Source organism: Pinus tabuliformis, chromosome 9 (assembly GCF_031772625.1).
Source record: "Pinus tabuliformis cultivar Carrire ecotype Pingquan chromosome 9, CPIR1, whole genome shotgun sequence".
Taxonomy (NCBI): Eukaryota; Viridiplantae; Streptophyta; class Pinopsida; order Pinales; family Pinaceae; genus Pinus; species Pinus tabuliformis.
Window position 1 is genome coordinate 784,509,556 of NC_142307.1, and position 19,143 is coordinate 784,528,698.

The 19,143-nt window shown below is 38.1% G+C and overlaps 1 protein-coding gene across 1 annotated transcript; it reads right to left on the bottom strand.

Moving 5' to 3' along the window:
* Positions 1–16,709: 16,709 nt before the first annotated feature.
* LOC149151076 (protein TERMINAL FLOWER 1-like) lies at positions 16,710–17,697 on the bottom strand. The gene is made up of 4 exons (XM_089443051.1): positions 17,455–17,697; positions 17,315–17,358; positions 17,164–17,222; positions 16,710–17,050 (listed from the first exon to the last, which is right to left on the bottom strand). The coding sequence occupies exons 1-4, from the start codon at positions 17,695–17,697 to the stop codon at positions 16,710–16,712; spliced, it is 687 nt and encodes a 228-aa protein (XP_089299177.1).
* Between the last annotated feature and the right edge of the window lie 1,446 nt (positions 17,698–19,143).

A 19,143-nucleotide genomic window follows, 5' to 3' on the forward strand; every position in this document is an offset into this window, starting at 1 on the left:
TGGGTCACCAATCGTCTTGGTGAGAAAGAAAGATGGCTCGTGGAGAATGTGCATTGACTACCAAGCACTAAATAAGATAAAAATAAAAAATCGTTATCCCCTTCCTCGCATAGATGATCTTTTAGATCAATTGAAGGAAGTTTATTTCACCAAGCTGGATTTGCACAGTGGATACCATCAGTTCAGAGTTGCAGAGCAAGATGCATGGAAGACTGCTTTCAAAACAAAGCAAGGATTGTATGAATGGCTGGTTATTCCTTTTGGCCTAACTAATGCTCCTGCTACTTTCATGAGATTAGTGAATGATGTACTCATACCTTTTCTTGATGATTTTGTCATTGTGTATCTGGATGACATTCTGATTTTTAGTAAAACATGGGAAGAACATTTAAAGCATATTAAGCAGACATTAGATGTTTTGAAAAGAGAAAAACTTTATGTTAAACTCTCCAAATGTGAATTTTTCAAAATCTATCTAAATTATTTGGGTCATATAGTAGGGGGAGGTGAATTAAAAATAGATCCCTCTAAAGTGGTAGTCATCATAAACTGGCCTAAACCCAAGTCTGCTACAGAAATGAGAAGCTTCTTAGGAGAAGAACAGTATTGGAGGAAGTTCATTTCAAATATTTCCTCAATTGCAGCTCCCTTACATGCTTTGACAGGATTGAACAAGGTGTTTCAGTGGGGAGGCAAACAGGAGAAAGCCTTCAACACCTTGAAAGAAAATATTAGTACAGCACATGTACTAGCATTGCCATATCTACAAAGACCATTTGAGATCCAAACTGATGTTAGTGACTAAGCCATGGGAGCAGTGTTGACACAACACAATAAACCCATATGTTATCATTCTGAGACTTTTAATCCTGCAGTATTTAACTATCCTACCTATGATAAAGAATTGTATACATTAGTTCAGAGTGTGAAAAAGTGGAAACTTTACTCAATGGGCAAAGAAACTGTAATACACACTGATCATCAGCCACTTCAATATCTACACTTCCAAATTAAGTTGCAATAGTCAAGACATTACAGATGAATGGGTTTTCTACAACAGTTTCATTTAGTCATCAGATATAAAAAGGGCATACATAACAAGGTTGCAGATATGTTATCTAGACCCATTATAAATGCATCTACCATACTTAAGCATAATTCTGTGCTGCATGAAAGCTACATAGAACAGTATGCTCAGGATATGGACTTTAAATATGTATATGCAACTTTGACTCAAGGAAAAATAGTAGAAGAATTGGACTATCATGTGAAGGACCGACTCTTATATCATTGCTGGAAACTGTGCATTCCAGGAACTGAGAGACTAAAGATAATTAGGGAAGCACAAACTTCTCTGATATCATGTCACTTTGGGGCAAGTAAAACAATTCCACAGCTGCAAAGTTTCTGCTATTGGCCGAAAATGAATGAAACAGTTTCTAGATATGTAAAGGGGAGTGCTATGTGTGCAAAAAGCAAGCCCAGCAACAGAAAACTAGGATTATACACTCCCTTACCAGTTCCTTCTCACCCTTGGGAAATAATTTCCATGGATTTCGTTGGAGGACTACCCAAATCTAGGAAAGGTCATGATTATCTGTATGTTGTTGTGGAGAGGTTTAGAAAAATGTGTATTTTGATACCCTGTAGTAAACAGATTACGGCTGAACAAACCGCAAAATTATTCTTTGAACATGTATGGGTTCATTTTGGTTTACCCACTTCTATTGTATCTAATCGAGACACCTGATTTGTGGGGAAGTTTTGGTCATGTCTATGGGAACTAATGGACACCAAGTTAAAGATAATCACAGCTTTTCATCCACAAACAAATGGCCAGACAAAAGTAGTTAACAAGACAGTGATCTAGTTACTGAGAGGATATTGCAGCAAACACCCTAAGCTTTGGGATGAACACTTATGTTATGTGCAGCATGCTTACAATAGAGCCAAACACTCTTCTACCCAGAGATCTCCTTTTGAGACTTGACTTGGTTTCATACCAAGCTCTCCCTTGGATTTTGTATTTGGTAAAGATACCATGGTTGATAGACACAGTGATGTGGATAGGGAAACTAGGTTCATTGAACAGATCCAGGAGATCCACTAGGCAGTACAGGAACAGCTGGAAAAGAGCCAGGCCAAGTACAAGGCTAGGCATGATAAGCATCAGATGGAGCATAGTTTTCAAGTTGGAGACCAAGTCTGGCTATATATCAGCAAGGACAAGATGCAAGGTGAAGGTAAAAAGCTAAAACCTATCAGGTATGGACTCTTCAGGATACTTGAGAGGATTGGTGAAAATGCTTTTCGCCTTAATCTACCAGCTTACATGCACATCTGCTCAGTCATGAACGCAGATTGCTTAAGGTTATTTGGACCTTCAATGATTGAGGACCCTGAAGAGCAGAGTCAATTACCTTCTATTGACGACCTACTACTTGAATATCTTAATGAGTTACGGGGAGACATAGTGCTGGACAGGAAGGTAAGGATGACGTGCAGTGGATAGGTGGAATATCTCAGGATTGGGCTTAAAGGTTCAAAGCCGAGTAGTGTGAAGTGGATTGAGATTGGACAAGTGAGACAACAGTTTCCTCACTTAGTCGATGCTTGAAGAAAACCAACTTTTGGTGGTCCAAAATCTTTTTCAGTAGGGAGGCCGTGATCCCAATCGAATCCACAAAAGACTGTCAAGAACCTTGACTGTATCGAATTGAACAAATCCTTGAAAATTCCAAAACAGCGATCGAAAACACCCTAAACCAGTGGCCATGGTAGCCGGCATGGAACGACGAGGACCTCAGTCAAAGCTCGCTGACCGAGGCCCATGGAGACTGCGCGGGATACCAAGATAGCCCCTGGGAGCCCCGAATTAGGAAAAGGATCTGATTTTCGATGCGTGATTGGGCGAACAGGGCCAAAATGGGAAAGCCTGAGCACCCGGTTGTATGGGGGGGACCAGAGGACCGCGGGTGGAGAAACGAAAAGCACCAAAATACTAAGGTGGGAACCACGACCTGGAAACCGATGGTTTTGATCAGGGCACCCTTGAACGGTAAGAGGTTTTGGACAAGAGCGGAGCGATCCCATACACTAAACGACACGTGGAAGCGGAGGTGAGATAAAAGCCGCCATGATCGCGCGCTATTGGTCGAGCAATTCAACCAAACTTGACGTGTGTATGATGTTGGATCTGGAGGAGCCTAGATCGGACGTCTGAGATTGCGCCCGATAGAAGGAAGCAGAATCGATAGGGAGCTAAGCCATGATTTAAGGGGATTTGGAATCCGTTTGACTGCCATGATGGAGAAAGAATGCATACCCGGTGTAACGGAAGAAACAAACTGACGAAGCATGGTAGCAGTAGTTAGATGGAGACATGTGGCTATTTCCTGAGTGTTCATGGTGACGCCGAATAGAGAACTCCAAGCACGTAGGCGATAGGCGAATCGACGTATGTGGGAGAGGAATCGGATAGGAATGGGGATGAAATGACTAAAGCCATGAATTGAGACAGTCGAATGGAGATTCGGAGAGGAGGAATAGAGAGGAGTCCAAGCGACCAAGAGAGACAGTGAACAGTGAACCCTGAGAGGAGGATTGAACACAGAGAGCAGTAAAACCAAGCAGAGGAGACAAAGGGCCGAGTTGACCACAGGTAGCATCAAGCACCAGAGAGCTTGAAGAATCAAGCCTCCCCATAGAGGAATCTGTCCGAATCAAGCATCACAGTTGGCTCTTTCCACTGTAGACCAAGGGTCACAGAGCTAGTATGAAGAAAAAGAGTCTGTGAAGTCCGAGTGGCTTGGAGAATCCAAGAACCACCCTACCAAGCAAAATATGCTTCAGGAGAACTCACATTGAGTCGCTGTATTGTAATTTCTCTGCTGTAAGACACAATAAAATAAGGCCACCACTAAAGCTTGACCGGAGATGTAGCCCTGGAGAATAGGGTGAACTCCTTATTAAAAACTGTTTCTGTCTTTCTGTTGCTTACTATATTTCTCTGTTGTCTTTCCACTTATTTTCTGTGTATTGGTAATCTGATCAATCCGTTGCTTAAATGACATAGAACACACACCATCACATGAGTCTGTAATACCTTTTGTTTTAATAAATCTTTAACTGATGGCACTCATAGGGTGATTATCATATTAATCACCAATGATCTTTTTGGTTACTTTTGGTGATGATAAATAAATGTTCATCATCATTGATCATTCCAATGAGTTTTTGATGTTGCTTCATGCCTATGACAGGTCTTCAGGTTCCGTCACCAATGTCTCATATGGTGATGGTCTTTAATAAATCGTTGTTGTAAGTGTATACAGTAAGGGTCCTTTAAGGTTTTTCACCAAAGCCATTTTTAATGACACTTTTTGTGAGGGTCGTTAAAGGCATGTCGCTAATTCTCTCTTTGGCGACACTTTTGCTGAGGGTCGTTAAAGGCCCATCACTAATTCTTTCTTTGGTGACACTTCTAGTAATGATATTTTTTTGACCCTTTCAAATGCTCTTTTCGGTTACTTTTGGTAACAACCAAAAAATGTTCATCATCATTGATCATTCCAATGAGTTTTTGATGATGCTATGTACCTATTACTATATTTTTTGTCAAAAGATAACAATTTAAGACCATTCTTGTGGAGTCTTTTTTATTATGTGTCCAAGGTCTTAGTGGTTATATAGTTTTCCTATGAGTGAACACATAATTCATCACTATTAAGTTTATTATGTAGTGAATTTACTTTAAATAAAGTTCCACTAGTGTGTGTAGGAACTATATTATTTAATACATAATCAGCCTCTATAAATTATATTAATGAGAGAGACCTAGCACTCATCAACACTCATGACACACCCTAACATGCTTTGGAATAGTACACTAACATTCCTTGGCACCTCGCATGCCTTGGAACATCTTTGTACTTGGAACATCTTTGTACCTAGAACATCTTGCCATGAGTAGGACGCCAAAGCACATGTTGCCATGCCCTAGTATAACATAGAACTCCCCTATCGTGTGTTGGCATACCCCATAGTCCCTAGCATGCCCTAGAACACCTTGGAATAATATTTCATTGAAAAACATTAGCACATGGCACACATTGACACTTTTCATGTACTGGAACATGTTATTAGTGTGCCTAGCATGCCCCTTTTGAAAAATATAGATTCCTGACTTATTAACCCTCTTATGTGTTCATTTCCTTCCATTTTAGCTTTGTTATTTCTTTTTTTGCCTTGAAACTCTTTGACGCATATTGACATACTCTAGCACCCTACACATCCTAGCATGTCTTAGCACCTGGCATGCCTTGGCACTATTTGGCACATGTTAGCACACCTTGGAACTACCTAGCACACTCTAGCACTTCTTGACATTCCCTGATATTCCCTGGCATGCCTTACCCGTGCTTAGCATACCTTGTCACTCCCTCCTTGCCATGATAGCTAGCACTCATTAACACTCCCCGACACACCCTAATATTCATTCACTTCCATGCATTTTGACCTAGTGCTCCCTTGTGTTGTCCTAGTACTCCCTAACACTCCTCAGCATGCATTAGAACTCTCTAGAACACCATAGCACTTTTCTATATGCTCTGCCACTTCATAACATGCATCACACTCCGTGACGCACATTGTCACTTGGAAAGTATTAGCATGTTTATCATGTGTTGAAATGACTTGGTATGCTTTGGAATGGTTTAATATTAAAGTTATTTGAGATCAATTATTTGAAACTAGATGAGAATAAATGGAGAAATATTTGGCACATAGGATGCATTGAAAATTAGCACTTGGCACCTATTGACAGCTAGTGTTGGTGTGCCTAGTATGCCACTCATGGAAAAGGTAAATTGATGACTTATTAACCCTATTATGGGCTCATTTCCTTGTAGTTTAACTTGTTCCTCCCTTTTTTTTTCTTGAAAATCCCTGGAATGCATTGTCACACCCTTGTACATCTTAGCATGCCTTAGCGCTTGGCACATCTTATCTTGTTTGACATGTCTTTTTAATATCTGCCACATGTTAGCATGCCCTAGCATTCCCTAACACAACTTGGTAGTCATGATCTCACAACTAGAATTACATTTTTCCATGACTTGGGAACCTTACATTCACTAGAACACCTTAGCATTCCCTAGTTGTCATGCCCTTTATTATCCTCCACAATGTCTGAGGATGATGAGGAGATCGACAAAGGTAACCACTGACCAAGCTTTTGGTTTTGTAGCTAGACCTACCAAACCAGACAGGGCTTTTACTATGAAATCACAACCAAGAGATGATTGGAATGTAAAGGATTTTAGGCTAGATAGCTAGGCTTAGGTGGGTTTTGGAAAATTTAGGGTTTTGTTGCTGGATAAGGGAGAAAAGCCAGGTAGCTAGGTTAGAGGATCAAAGGGTTACATCATTTTTGCAACACCATTTTTTTGTGAATTATATAGAATAACAGTTTGGTGTATGATGTCATTATCTATTAAATATTGTTCAAAAGTTTTTGAATTATATTCACCTGCATTATTAGTCCTTAAGATATCAATATTTTGTTCAATTTCATTTTTAACCATAGCATGAAATGTTGTCAACATATAAAAAACTTGTGACTTTTCCTTCAAAAGATAAGCCCAACACATCCTCTAATAGTCATCAATAAAGGTGAGTATATATAGCCATCACTACAGCTTGAGTGGGACTAATGTTTAAGAGCATGTGTTTCTTCCTAAGAGGTCATAGGTTCAAAACAAGAGGGGGGTAGAGTATGTGTAATGTCCCCTAATAATAATAAAAATAATAAATAACAAATAATAGAATATAATATTAAAATATAAGAAAATAAATGATAAACAATAAAGAAAACATAATAATAGTAAATAAATAATAAATAATAAATAAAATATAATAATAATAAATAAAATAGTAAATAACAATACTAGAGTTCTAAATAAATATAAATAAAAATAAACTATAAAAAAAACAGTAAAAATAAGTAAAGTTAACAAAAAGTACAATAAAATAAGAAAGAGTTAAATTAAGAAAACTATAAAAATAGTAAAAATAAGAAAAATTATCAAAAAGTAAAAAGGAATAAAATAAGAAAGAATTATATTAAGAGAATTACTAAATTAAGTTAAACTTAAATTAAAGAAATACAAGTTGCATGTTGGCACATGGAGTGTGCGCATGTGGTTCCTCTTCCAACGTTTGCTCTATTTAATAGATGGTGAGGAAGATGAGAGATCATTCCATGATTCTATCATCCATTCTCTTGGGAGAAAGTGTTGTGAGACAACAGATTCGCTAGTAGTAGTATGTTGATTGAGGGTTCATGGGTGACCATTTGTAGCAAGATTTTGTGCAATTGAGCCTATGGTTGAGTGGAGAATCGTCCCAAAATCGTTGTTGCCGTTAATGAGATTCAAATAGCATTCAACTCCAAAATTATAAGTAAGGAATATCATCGCTACAGGTAAGTTGTCTTTACTTCTATTTCTCAAAAATTCTATGCTAATTAGTTGAATAGAAGTGTGTTGAATGCAAATCACATAATTTATATAATTATTTGTATATTTTAAAATTGGGGTTATTACAGTATGTGTGTCTTCGTAGACTTAGCCATCAAATCACTGCGCGGAGATGGGTCCCTTGATACACAAACAAGGGGTTCTTATATACCAATTTGGTGTCTAGCTCGGGTGTGACCTTAAAAGTGGATAATAATAATAATTTCCATTTGTAGTTGGTACATGCATAGGTCCACATAAATTGGAATGTATGAAACCTAATTTACTAAAAGATACAATCATCACAAGGAGTTATCTTTCATTGAATAATGGGGAGACCTTTATTTCCATGCTCTTTCATACTTCTATTGTTTTTATAGTTGATGTGACCAAATCTAGCATGCCATAGTAAGCTTGAAGACAAAATATTATCATGTTGCACTAATAGGGCTAAATTTGTAGCAGATTGTCTAATAGATGAATTACTATTCAATTTCAACAGTGTACCTTCTTCAACACCAGTCATAATTACTGAATTATCACTTTCTCTACGAATTTCAATTATGCCATAAAAAATATGGATTGAATGTCCTTGTTGTCTAATATGAATGAGGGACATTAAGTTCCTCTAAAATTGAGGAATATAAAGAACATCCTTCAATATATAATCTACTAAATGTGGAATTTTTAATCTAATTGATCCAATTCATGATGGTTTAACTTCAGACTTATCAACAAAATAAACAAAACCATCAACATTATCACTGAAAATTTCAAAAATATCTTTCTGAAAGGTCATATGACAAGTAGCACTTAAATCTAAAATCCAATTGTCTTCCCATGAAGAAAATGTAGTATTAAAAACATTATCAATATTGAAATTGCAGTGAGAAACTATATAATGAGAAGATTCACTTTTTTTACTTTTGTTCGAAGGTGGTTGCTTTGTCTTGTCATTAACTTGCTCTTTCTTTTCATTAGTAATATTTTTCCAAGAAACACTGCAATTAACTAAACTATGACCAATTTTGCCACACCTATAACATCTGATATTTGATTTAGACTTAAAACTCTTTTGTGTTTGGCCAGTTTGTTGTCTATCACCGAGATTGTTGTTATTGTTCCCCCCACCTCTAAAGTTCCTTCTACCTTGGCCTCTGGGATTCTTGGCACCTTTAGCAGATTCAATTTGTGATTTATGTTCCTTTTGTGCATGGCACAAGGTTTCTGTATTAGCAGTGGAAACAGACTCTTTCTTTCCAAAAACCTTTTCTCTTTCTGCAATTTTATTCACTAATTTATCAAAAGTAACATTATATAATTGTCCACTAGCGTGGAGAGATTTCAAGTAGTGAGTATGCAAGGTGTAGGGCCTTGACAAAGGAAGTTAACTGTAGATCTACTTTAACACTTGTGGCTTCTATATCATGGAAAATAACTTTTATTTCAAAATCCAATCTCATTGGATCATTTTCCTTCATCTCCAAATTAAATAGCGTCAACAACAACTAAATAATCTCTAATTCTGAATGTGAATCATAAAGTTCCTTTAAAATTTCTAATGTTGCATATGTTGTGTTACAGGAATGAACGTATCTCCTTACCTCTTCTGAGACTGGTGTTATAATCATAACACATGCTTTATTATTCTTGACTTCTTAGATAACACATTGTTTTTCATCTTCTGGAGCTTCTGGTGCAATTTCTTTGTTGTCTTTGTCTTTTTTCCCTTGAAAAATATTTTTCCACAAATCATTAAAATTAAATGCACTTTTTACTTTTCTTACGCATTTTGGGTAATTTTGTTTCCCAAAAAGGAAAATGCCAACTAACGAAACTATGGATGTCATCTTTAAATGAAATATTTTAATAATTTGGATGAACTGCAGAAAAATATGTCACTCTCCATAAAAAAAAAACTGAAAGTACCTCGGCATGTGATTGATAGTTCCGTGGCAATGCCTTCGCAATAGCAAAAAATTTTAACGAAATCCAATCGAGGTAAACAAATTACCGGACATTAATTGATAGCGAAACAATCTTTAAAATTTACGACAAATAAAAAACGTCGTGATTGGTGGGGTCACAAACAAGAAGAACATATGTGCTAGTTCAATCAATAGTCTGGATCGCCCCAACAGATCGAACGACAGCACACAAGTCGTCATAGGTTAACGCATTGTGTGGTTGGCGGAAGCAGTTTGAAGAAAACTGCTTAGTACATTAATCAATGGCCCACATTCATTACGGGGGCAGCCAGAGTGGTTTCCAATACCCTGATGTGTGGTGTCGTGGTGGTTTTTAAAACCACCAGTCCCATCCATTTTCGACTAGTCCTATGCACTGACTCCCACCCGGTCGGATCACGAACTCTGCAACTCCTCCACCTTGCAAAATGTCAGTGTATTTCAAACGAGGCAGAATGGATCATGACTCCGGCACTTTCATAGCTCTAATACCACTATTACATGCCCGATGAACTCCCCAATGAAAAACGTATTTTATTGAAAAACATATTTTATTGAGTGCAATCATAAAATATTGATATAAACAAATACCGTTACCAGATCTTAACTTTTGGTAGTTTTCCTAACTGTAATCATAAAACTACCTAAACTATCAATTCTAATCCATTAACGTTACAATATATCCCAAAAAATTAATTAACCGTTTTAATTTCCACAAATTTTATACTATAAAAGAATCAACTTCTTAAAATATTATACTTGCAAAATTTAAATAAATATACATAAATATATATCCATTTCTACCTGTACTCATCGATAATCGATATTATTATTTAATGTTCCTTCAATCCTCTCAATCAAAGTTCAAAAGCCAAAATTCTTACCACTAGTTCTAATTCAAAAAACCACTCCAACTTACTCATTTCTCTTGTGACAACTGGTAGCCTATGTGTAAGGCCTTCGGGCGCAAACGCGGACGGGCGCCGCGCGAGTCACCATGCACGATGGGTGCACGGGCGGGCAACAGGCGCGCGAGCGGGCGCGCGGGTGCACGAGCGGGCGCAGGCACACGGGCGGGTGCGAGCTGCACGACGGGCGGGCACTGCGACACGGAAGTGTGACGATTAAAGCGAAGAATGGTGTGACATGTAAAATTGAATAAGGCATAGTGCGACGATGGAGACTTATACCCTTGTGCATAGAGCAAACATGTGGGCAGGCCGACATGTGAGAGGGGCGCACGTAGGGGTGTGTTACATTTTTTTGGGGGTCACCTGGAGAGCCATCGCCCACACTACTCACATGCAGGCTTGTGTATATATTACCAAGCGTTGAGCCTCATTTGGACATCGATCTTGGACAAGCAACTTCGCTCTAAGGAAGTGCGCAGATTTCTAAGGCGCAGAAGTAACAAGTGTTGAGCGCATAGCTCATGCGCTTGTCTTGAATGCGCATAAGGGAAGTTCGTACTTGGAGGTTGGGTGAAGGCGTGGGCAAGGTGTGCCCGGTGTTCGGTCGAAGAGTAGATTTGTGTTGGACTTGACAAGGATGTCTTGGTGACCCGGGTGGGCACTCATCCTTTGTGCAAGGTGTGCACATGTTATTGTAAAAGGCTGGTTTGCCTATGTTGTAAAATATTCTAAGTATTGGCTTGGAGCTTGCCAAGCATTGCTTGTATGATTGTATTATGAAGAAAGATTGCTTATAATATATATTTTCGGGCATACTTGTTCAGGAGTTGCCCCTCCCCTTTATACTGTGCAATTGTTATTGTCTTTTATAATTGCTGTGGATAATGAATGAGTATGGGTGTTCATTGGTATAAAGGATAAATGCAATTTTACTTGGTTGCGAAACACAAACTAAGTAAGGACAAGTGAATTAGGCGTAGTCCATGAATGTTAGTATTGGTGAAAAGAAAGCGTTCGGTGGTGCCGCACCTCGCTATAAGCGGTTGGAAGACTACCGCAGGTGTAGGGGCGTGACAGGTGGTATCAGAGCAGGCTGATTTAGGGTTGAAGAAGCTTGACAAGTTGATGACAATGGAAGCAGGTACTTGCAGGTGAAGGAATTTGATTTCACATACAAGTGGAACAAGAGCTGGTTCATGGTTGTAGGGAACTTGGTGAAGCTGGTGAATCGTGAAACAGGTTTAGCAGAGGAGAAGCTTTTTGCTTGGGCCAAGCTGAACGACAAGACATGGCAGGTTTGGAAGAATGTGAAGGGAAGCTCTTGCTTACCTTATACAGGTTGAAGAGGTTGAAAGAAGAGAATCCTCGGATTCGGAAGGAACTTGAAGTCTTGGAAAAGAATGTTGAAGACAAACTTCTTCAACTTGGATGGACAATGGAGCAAGATGAAGTTGCAGATTGTGCAAACAAGGAAGAGGAAGCCGTGATAGTTGAAGATGTTGTAGACATGATCATGATGGAGGACGAACTTGAGATTGATCAAGTTGGACCAGTATCTTGTAGTTTGTGGACATGGATGAATGAGGATACTCATATGGAGGAACCTCATGATGATGTAAGTACCGTTGATACTTGTGTTTCATTTGGGCATTTGGTGGATGGACCGTATGCAGGGAAGGGCAAAGCCAGTTTGCCAATGCAAGGGAGCATCTTACCATGGATGTCTATGATGAGACCTTGTATGTAGAAGAAAGGATTGTTGATTGTTGCAAGACTTGTTGGGGTTGTTTCTGACCTTATGGTAGAAGGTACAAAGGCCCGTGACAAGGGTGGAACTTGATGATTTTTGTGGATTAATGGGTCATGCTTTAGCCACATGGCTAAGTGCCCGGCATGACTCATGGGCAGATTGGAGGGCACATTCTTGGGTGGACTTCTCATGGCCGAGACCAAGAGATAGTCTTGGTGGACACTTTGGTGGAGGAGTTATGATGGAGGGACTCATGACATGACGATATGGTTGGGTGACCGAGTTCACTGGATCGAAGATTGCAGCTTGGATGGGGATGACCGTTTGTTGTGATGGGTCTACTTGGTTGGACTACATGGAAAACTTAGTCATGAACATTAGGTTGGAGACATGGAGCATGGCAGTCTTATGCAGAGACATTATGTGGGAGCACTTGTAGAGGTGTCACTCATGGGCATCCAATGAGGAGTGCCAAGGTAGGGATGTTGTGTAGATGGAATTGCTAGTGTGGCATGGAGACTTATTACTTATGAGTTGATGGAGAGGTTGTGCACTCTTGTACAACAAGGCCATGGACTTGGATGGAATTATGAGCAGACTATGGGGCATTCTTATTACATGGAGAGCTGTGGCATCTTGCAGAGACCTTTGGGCCGAGACTTGTATGCTTGCTGGATGTTGGTTGGGGATGGCTTATGGAGCTCATGATGACATGAGATTGTTGTGACTTTTGGGGACTTCATATATGGTGGACTTAGAGGACTTGATACATTGAGGAGCTGAGGTCAGAGAATTTGATGCAGGATGGGGTGCATACTTTCAAGTTCATGTATGGGCATGGCTTGGAAGAGTGACTTGATGTGGAGGATCGATATGAGACACTTTGGAGTGATGGAATTACGATGATGATGATGCCTTGCTGGCAACACTTGGGGCATGGGTTGAGCCGAGACTCAACTACTTTTGACACATGGGAGTTGGTTGATCTGTGATCATGGGCAGCACATGGATAGATGAGACAGGTGTATACTTGTTTCTATGGCAGACTTGAGGGATGACACATTGCAAATATGATGGAGGTAGCTTCATGGACCTGGATGTGGCACACTGAGAGTTGGAGATTGACGAGATGCTCTCTTCATATGGAGGAGATACACATATGGATGATGATGTTGGGATAGATGTGGCTGATTTCATGTAGCACATTGACACCAAACATCATGGACATCATGTTGCAGATGAGATGAGGACTACTTCATGGACCTGAGCATGGCTTACACTTGTATGGAGATGGATTCTTGATCGAGTTGAGGATGTGACATGATTTTCAGAGAAACAATTGATGGTGGCATGAGGATGTGCATTCTCATGGTTTGAGCGTGACAGTTGGATTAGCTACCCAACTAGTTCAAACATGGGGGCCGACATGTACAGAGATGTGTTAGCATTTTTTGGAGTATCATGGCAACGGTTCACATGAGGACAACACATGATGAGGTCGACACGATATGTTGCAGTGGGCATGTAGCTTGAGATGGAGGGACCAGCCTTCCATGATGGAGCATGTGGAGATTGTGACATGGTGGTTGATGATCATGGATTAAAATGACTTCCGATATATGACATATTGTTGAGATGAAGATGTTGGCACATGGTTGAGGTGTGTTAACACCTGTTGACATATCATGGGTAGTTTTTCACATGGTGGTGATGACATGATGGAGTTTGACACAATGTTGCAGTGGACATGTAGCTTGAGTTGGAGGGGTCGACCTTCCATGGTGGAGAGCAGCATGGGGAGATTGTGACAGGGTGGTCGATGATCATGGACATCTGATATATGACATAGATTGGTATGGAGTATCTTGGTGACAGTTGGTTGCTAAGATGACACATGGTGGAGATGGAGCCCTACATATGTTGTAGGGATGTTTGCCATATGTGAGGGGAGTTGACATCATGGATAGTGATGATCTTGGTGGATGGCTACCGGGATGGCATGTTGTCGAGGACGACAACGATTTTAGGTGGAGGAGAATGTAAGGCCTTCGGGCACAAACGCGGACGGGCGAGTCACCGTGCACGATGGGCGCACGGGTGGGCGACGGGCGAGCGGGCGGGCGCGCGGGTGCACGGCCGGACGCGGGCGCACTGGCAGGCTCAAGCTGCACGACGGGCGGGCGCGGGCTGCACGACGGGCGGGCATTGCGACGATTAAAGCGACGAATGGTGCGACATGCAAAATTGACTAAGGCATAGTGCGACAATGGAGACTTATACCCTTGTGCGTAGAGCAAACATGTGGGTAGGCCGACATGTGAGAGGGGCGCATGCAGGGGTGTGTTAGACATTGTTTTGGGGGTCGGCTGGAGAGCCACCGCCCACACTACTCACACGCAGGCTTGTGTATATATTACCAAGCGTTAAGCCTCATTTGGACGTTGATCTTGGACAAGCAACTTCACTCTAAGGAAGTGCGCGGATTTCTAAGGCGCAGAAGTAACAAGTGTTGAGCGCATAGCTCATGCGCTTGTCTTGAATGCGCATAAGGGAAGTTCGTACTTGGAGGTTGGGTGAAGGCGTGGGCAAGGTGTGCCTGGTGTTCGGTCGAAGAGCAGATTTGTGGTGGACTTGACAAGGATGTCTTGGTGACCCTGGTGGGAACTCATTCTTTGTGCAAGGTGTGCACATGTTATTGTAAAAGGCAGGTTTGCCTATGTTGTAAAATATTCTAAGTATTAGCTTGGAGCTTGCCAAGCATTGCTTGTATGATTGTATTATGAAGAAAGATTGCTTATAATATATATTGTCGAGCAGACTTGTTTGGGAGTTGCCCCTCCGCTTTATACTGTGCAATTGTTATTGTCTTTTATAATTGCTGTGGATAATGAAGGAGTATGGGTGTTCATTTGTATAAAGGATAAATGCAATTTTACTTGGTTGCGAAACACAAACTAAGTAAGGACAAGTGAATTAGGTGTAGTCCATGAATGTTAGTATTGGTGAAAAGAAAGCATTCAGTGGTGCTGCACCTCGCTATAAGCTGTTGGAAGACTACGTGACACTATGGGTCAAGACAATCAAAGTGCAAAAGCCAAAAGTCTTACCACTAGTTCTAATTCAAAAAACCACTCCAACTTACTCATTTCTCTTGTGACAACTGGTAGCCTATGGGTCAAGACAAGAGGGGAACGGAAATTCCACATTGCCAATCGGAGAGCTTACTTGCTAGGGCTAAATAAAGAGCTATTGAATCCTTCACTTGCTTGCTAAGGCTAAATAAAGAGATTTTGAATCCTTCACTAAACAAGGAAATGTAGATTGATTGCATCCGCTAGACCTGCAAGTCGCAATAACTATCACATATCCACTTCATCACGGTTGAGGTATACGTTTCAAAACGTTCTATTGGTTTATTTTGGTTAGAAATACACATATCCAGTTGTTCACGGTTGAAGTATACGTTTGAAAACGTTCTCTTGGTTTAATTTGGTTAGAAATATTGTTCTAGTTTATACTGGATGGAATCTTCGATCATTTTTTTAATATTTAAATTTATTTATTTATAACTATTTTACTATATTTAAATTTATTTATTTATAATTATTGTACTGGTTTAACTTTTTAACTTACTGAATATGATTATGAAATTACAAAATTACAATACCAGTTTAATAATAAATGCCAGGTAATAATGAATGCCTTCACCATCAAGTAACATGGATCATGGATACTTAGACAGTTTCTTCGATCATTTTTTAATATTTAAATTTATTTATTTATAACTATTTTTACTATATTTAAATTTATTTATTTATAATTATTGTACTGGTTTAACTTTTTAACTTACTGAATATGATTATGAAATTACAAAATTACAATACCAGTTTAATAATAAATGCCAGGTAATAATGAATGCCTTCACCATCAAGTAACATGGATCATGGATACTTAGACAGTTCCATATAATTAAATGCAGTTTAGTTAATCGTGGATACTCTTACTGTAAAATCATATATCTGGGTTCATTAGCCACTTTAGTTAAAGCAATCATGGGTAATTTTATTGTGAACTCATATATCTGGGTTCATCAGTCACTCAATCTGTGGCTGTGTTGTGCTAATAAAAAAAAAATCAATTCTGGAAAATTATACGTGAGAAAATTTTTTACACTGCAGGGAAAGGCTATACAGCCACCGAAAGTACTACAGATTCACCAAGATTCAAATCTGAGCTAGCCACGTCAGGAAAACACTAATTCAATCAAGGATCTCCTGTTCGAGTATTAAAAATTAACGATAAATGATCAAACGTGATGAAGTCTTTTATTAGTAAATCACCACTAAAATTGGGTTTACATATGCACTTATACACTTGTTGGCAGCCAAGATTTTGTTCAGGTTAGTATTTTTGTTATAGAGTCCTGATATTTTGCATGAGAAACTCAAGATGTTGTTAGATGGCTTGATTAGAAATGACAGTGCATATATCAAATGGGTCACCGAAATCTTGCTTCGTTTCTTGCTTCGTTTCTTGCTTTTTTGCGGGTCACCGAAATCTTGTTTCATTTCTTGCTTCGTTTCTTGCTTTTTTGCGGCTCGCTGGTTGAATAGCTGGTGCTGCATTTTGTCCATGAAATTCTACGTTCATGGCCCTCTTTCTCTTTCGCTTTTGTCCATGAAATTCTATGTTCATTCTCATTTTCAATGTTGATATAGAAAAAACCAGCGGCAATCGGTGGTCCAAGTCGATTTTCATTGGCAAAAGCTCTGGTACTGAAGTTGTCCCGCGAGTTCGGCTCAATTATGGGATGACATGGATCCTTGAACAATGCGAAAACCATCTTGCTACTACGGGTGGCTGTCGGAGGTTCGTAGGGGTGAAGATCATTGCTCCTGGACCAATCTAATATTGCACACATCAGATTTTAATCATTCGATCCAATAAATTACCACTGACTAAGCCTAATCCAGCATTAACACGCGTTCAATCCAACGATTTCAAGCTCCAAGAAAAACTTGCAACAGCCGTGACATTCATACCACCAAGCTTGGTGCTGAAAAAATGGGTATTCAGCCTGCACAACGTACAGATCAATGCTGTTGTTTAGATGAAATAGATACCGGTGCTATATATTATCCAGAAAATTGCACGAGGATTATGGCATACCAGTGTAAGTACTCGTGCCCGGGAGTTTCAGGATCAGTCATTACCTGATTATTTGGATTTATGAAAGACTTTAGTTATCTGGTTATGAAAAATTCATGATGAATAAATAATAATCGTGAATTGGAATAAAAAGTAGTTACCAGTATGAATATGGAGTTGAACAAGATAAAGTGATCAAGGATCACATTAGAATCTTGGTCAAAAAAAATGAGTGGTTCAAATCGCATGTCACCGGGCGACACTTGCTCACCCAAGCTGGTTTCCATGTAGCGGCAGAGTAGAGAAAACTTGTAAAGAGGAACGAAATCGTCGACAGCCCCTCTGATAACTCCTGCTTCCAGCAGCTGCTTCCTTATTTCCTGCATCCGGCTTTTTCCCTCCATTCTTTGCGTAGGCTGGAAGTTCGCAGTCGAAAGCAGTTATAGAAAAACGATTGTGGCCTCTCTGGATGAATCGGAAGAAAGATTTGAGTGGAAGTTCCCAGTCGAAAGCAGTTATAGGAAAACGATTGTGGCCACTCTGGATGAATCGGAAGAAAGATTTGATTGTACTGTATAAATTAAATTGCTTTTATTTTTAATAATTATGAAAATTTTATAAAAAGATTTTTAAGGTTTAAATTTTTCTTTTGTTTTTTATTTAAAAAAAATTTAAATAAAGCTCCTTATAAAAATATATTAATATTTAAATAAAAATAAAAAATTATGTTTATAAGTTTAAGTGATATTTATTATCTAAATATTTTTAAAATAAATTTTAATTCTTAATATATAATTATCATAAAAAAATATTATAAAATAGTTTATAGGGTTGAAATCTGGATTATTTTTTTAATAATTATTGATAATTAAATTAAAATTTTAAAAATTTTATTTGAATTTTTTGTCAATAAATATAAATAGTAATTATTTTAAACACAATCTAATTTATAGATGAAATAATTTTTTGGATAAAAAAAGCTATAGAATTTCCAGTAAAATTTTGATTTTTTGTTGTCTAAAATACAAAGTAAAATACTTAAATGAATTAAACTTAAGATTCATAAAAAGATCTTCTCAACCTCTACAAAAACACCTTAAACTTTATAATTCTTAAAAATATCTACAAAATTTAAAGCAAAATTCACTAAAAAAAATTCAGTGAAAAAAGTAGTTTCATTTATTACTCAAATTGCACTATTATTTTTTATAATTAAATTAAAATTAAAAACTTTATTTGAATTTTTTGTCTATAAATATAAATAGTAATTATTTTAAACACAATCTAATTAATACATGAAATAGTTTTTTGGATAAAATAAGACTATAGAATTTCTAATAAGATTGTGATTTTTTGTTGTTTAAAATACAAAGTAAAATACTTAAATGAATTAAACTTAAGATTCATAAAAAACTCTTCTCAAACTCTACACAAACACCTTAAACTTTATAATTCTTAAAAATATCTACAAAATTTAAAGCAAAATTCACTAAAACAATTTCAGTGAAAAAAGTAATTTCATTTATTACTCAAATGACACTATTATTTTATTGATATTTAATTATAATTATATTTTTGATAAAATTTATTTATATTTATAAAATGAATGATTATTATTATTGTTAATTAAATTGAATTTATATAAATGACATATTTAACTTATAATAAATCTATTAAGTTTTAAAATATTAGATTTCTTAAAATGTAATTTAATTACCATCACAACTATCTTTCCAATGATCTATCTAGAAACTAGCTTTGTAATGGAAATCATTCAATGCAAAAACACTACTTTTGGGAAGCCAAGGATGGAAAAAATGCTCACTTTGGGATGATCCTTGGCATTAATA

Excerpts from the sequence above, each read along its gene's own strand:
- LOC149151076 (XM_089443051.1), bottom strand. The coding sequence starts at position 17,697 with ATGGAGGGAAAAAGCCGGATGCAGGAAATAAGGAAGCAGCTGCTGGAA. Across the intron at positions 17,359-17,454 it reads TCAACTCCATATTCATACTG|GTAATGACTGATCCTGAAAC; the intron begins GTAACTACTTTT and ends CCAAATAATCAG. Across the intron at positions 17,223-17,314 it reads GGGCACGAGTACTTACACTG|GCTGAATACCCATTTTTTCA; the intron begins GTATGCCATAAT and ends TACGTTGTGCAG.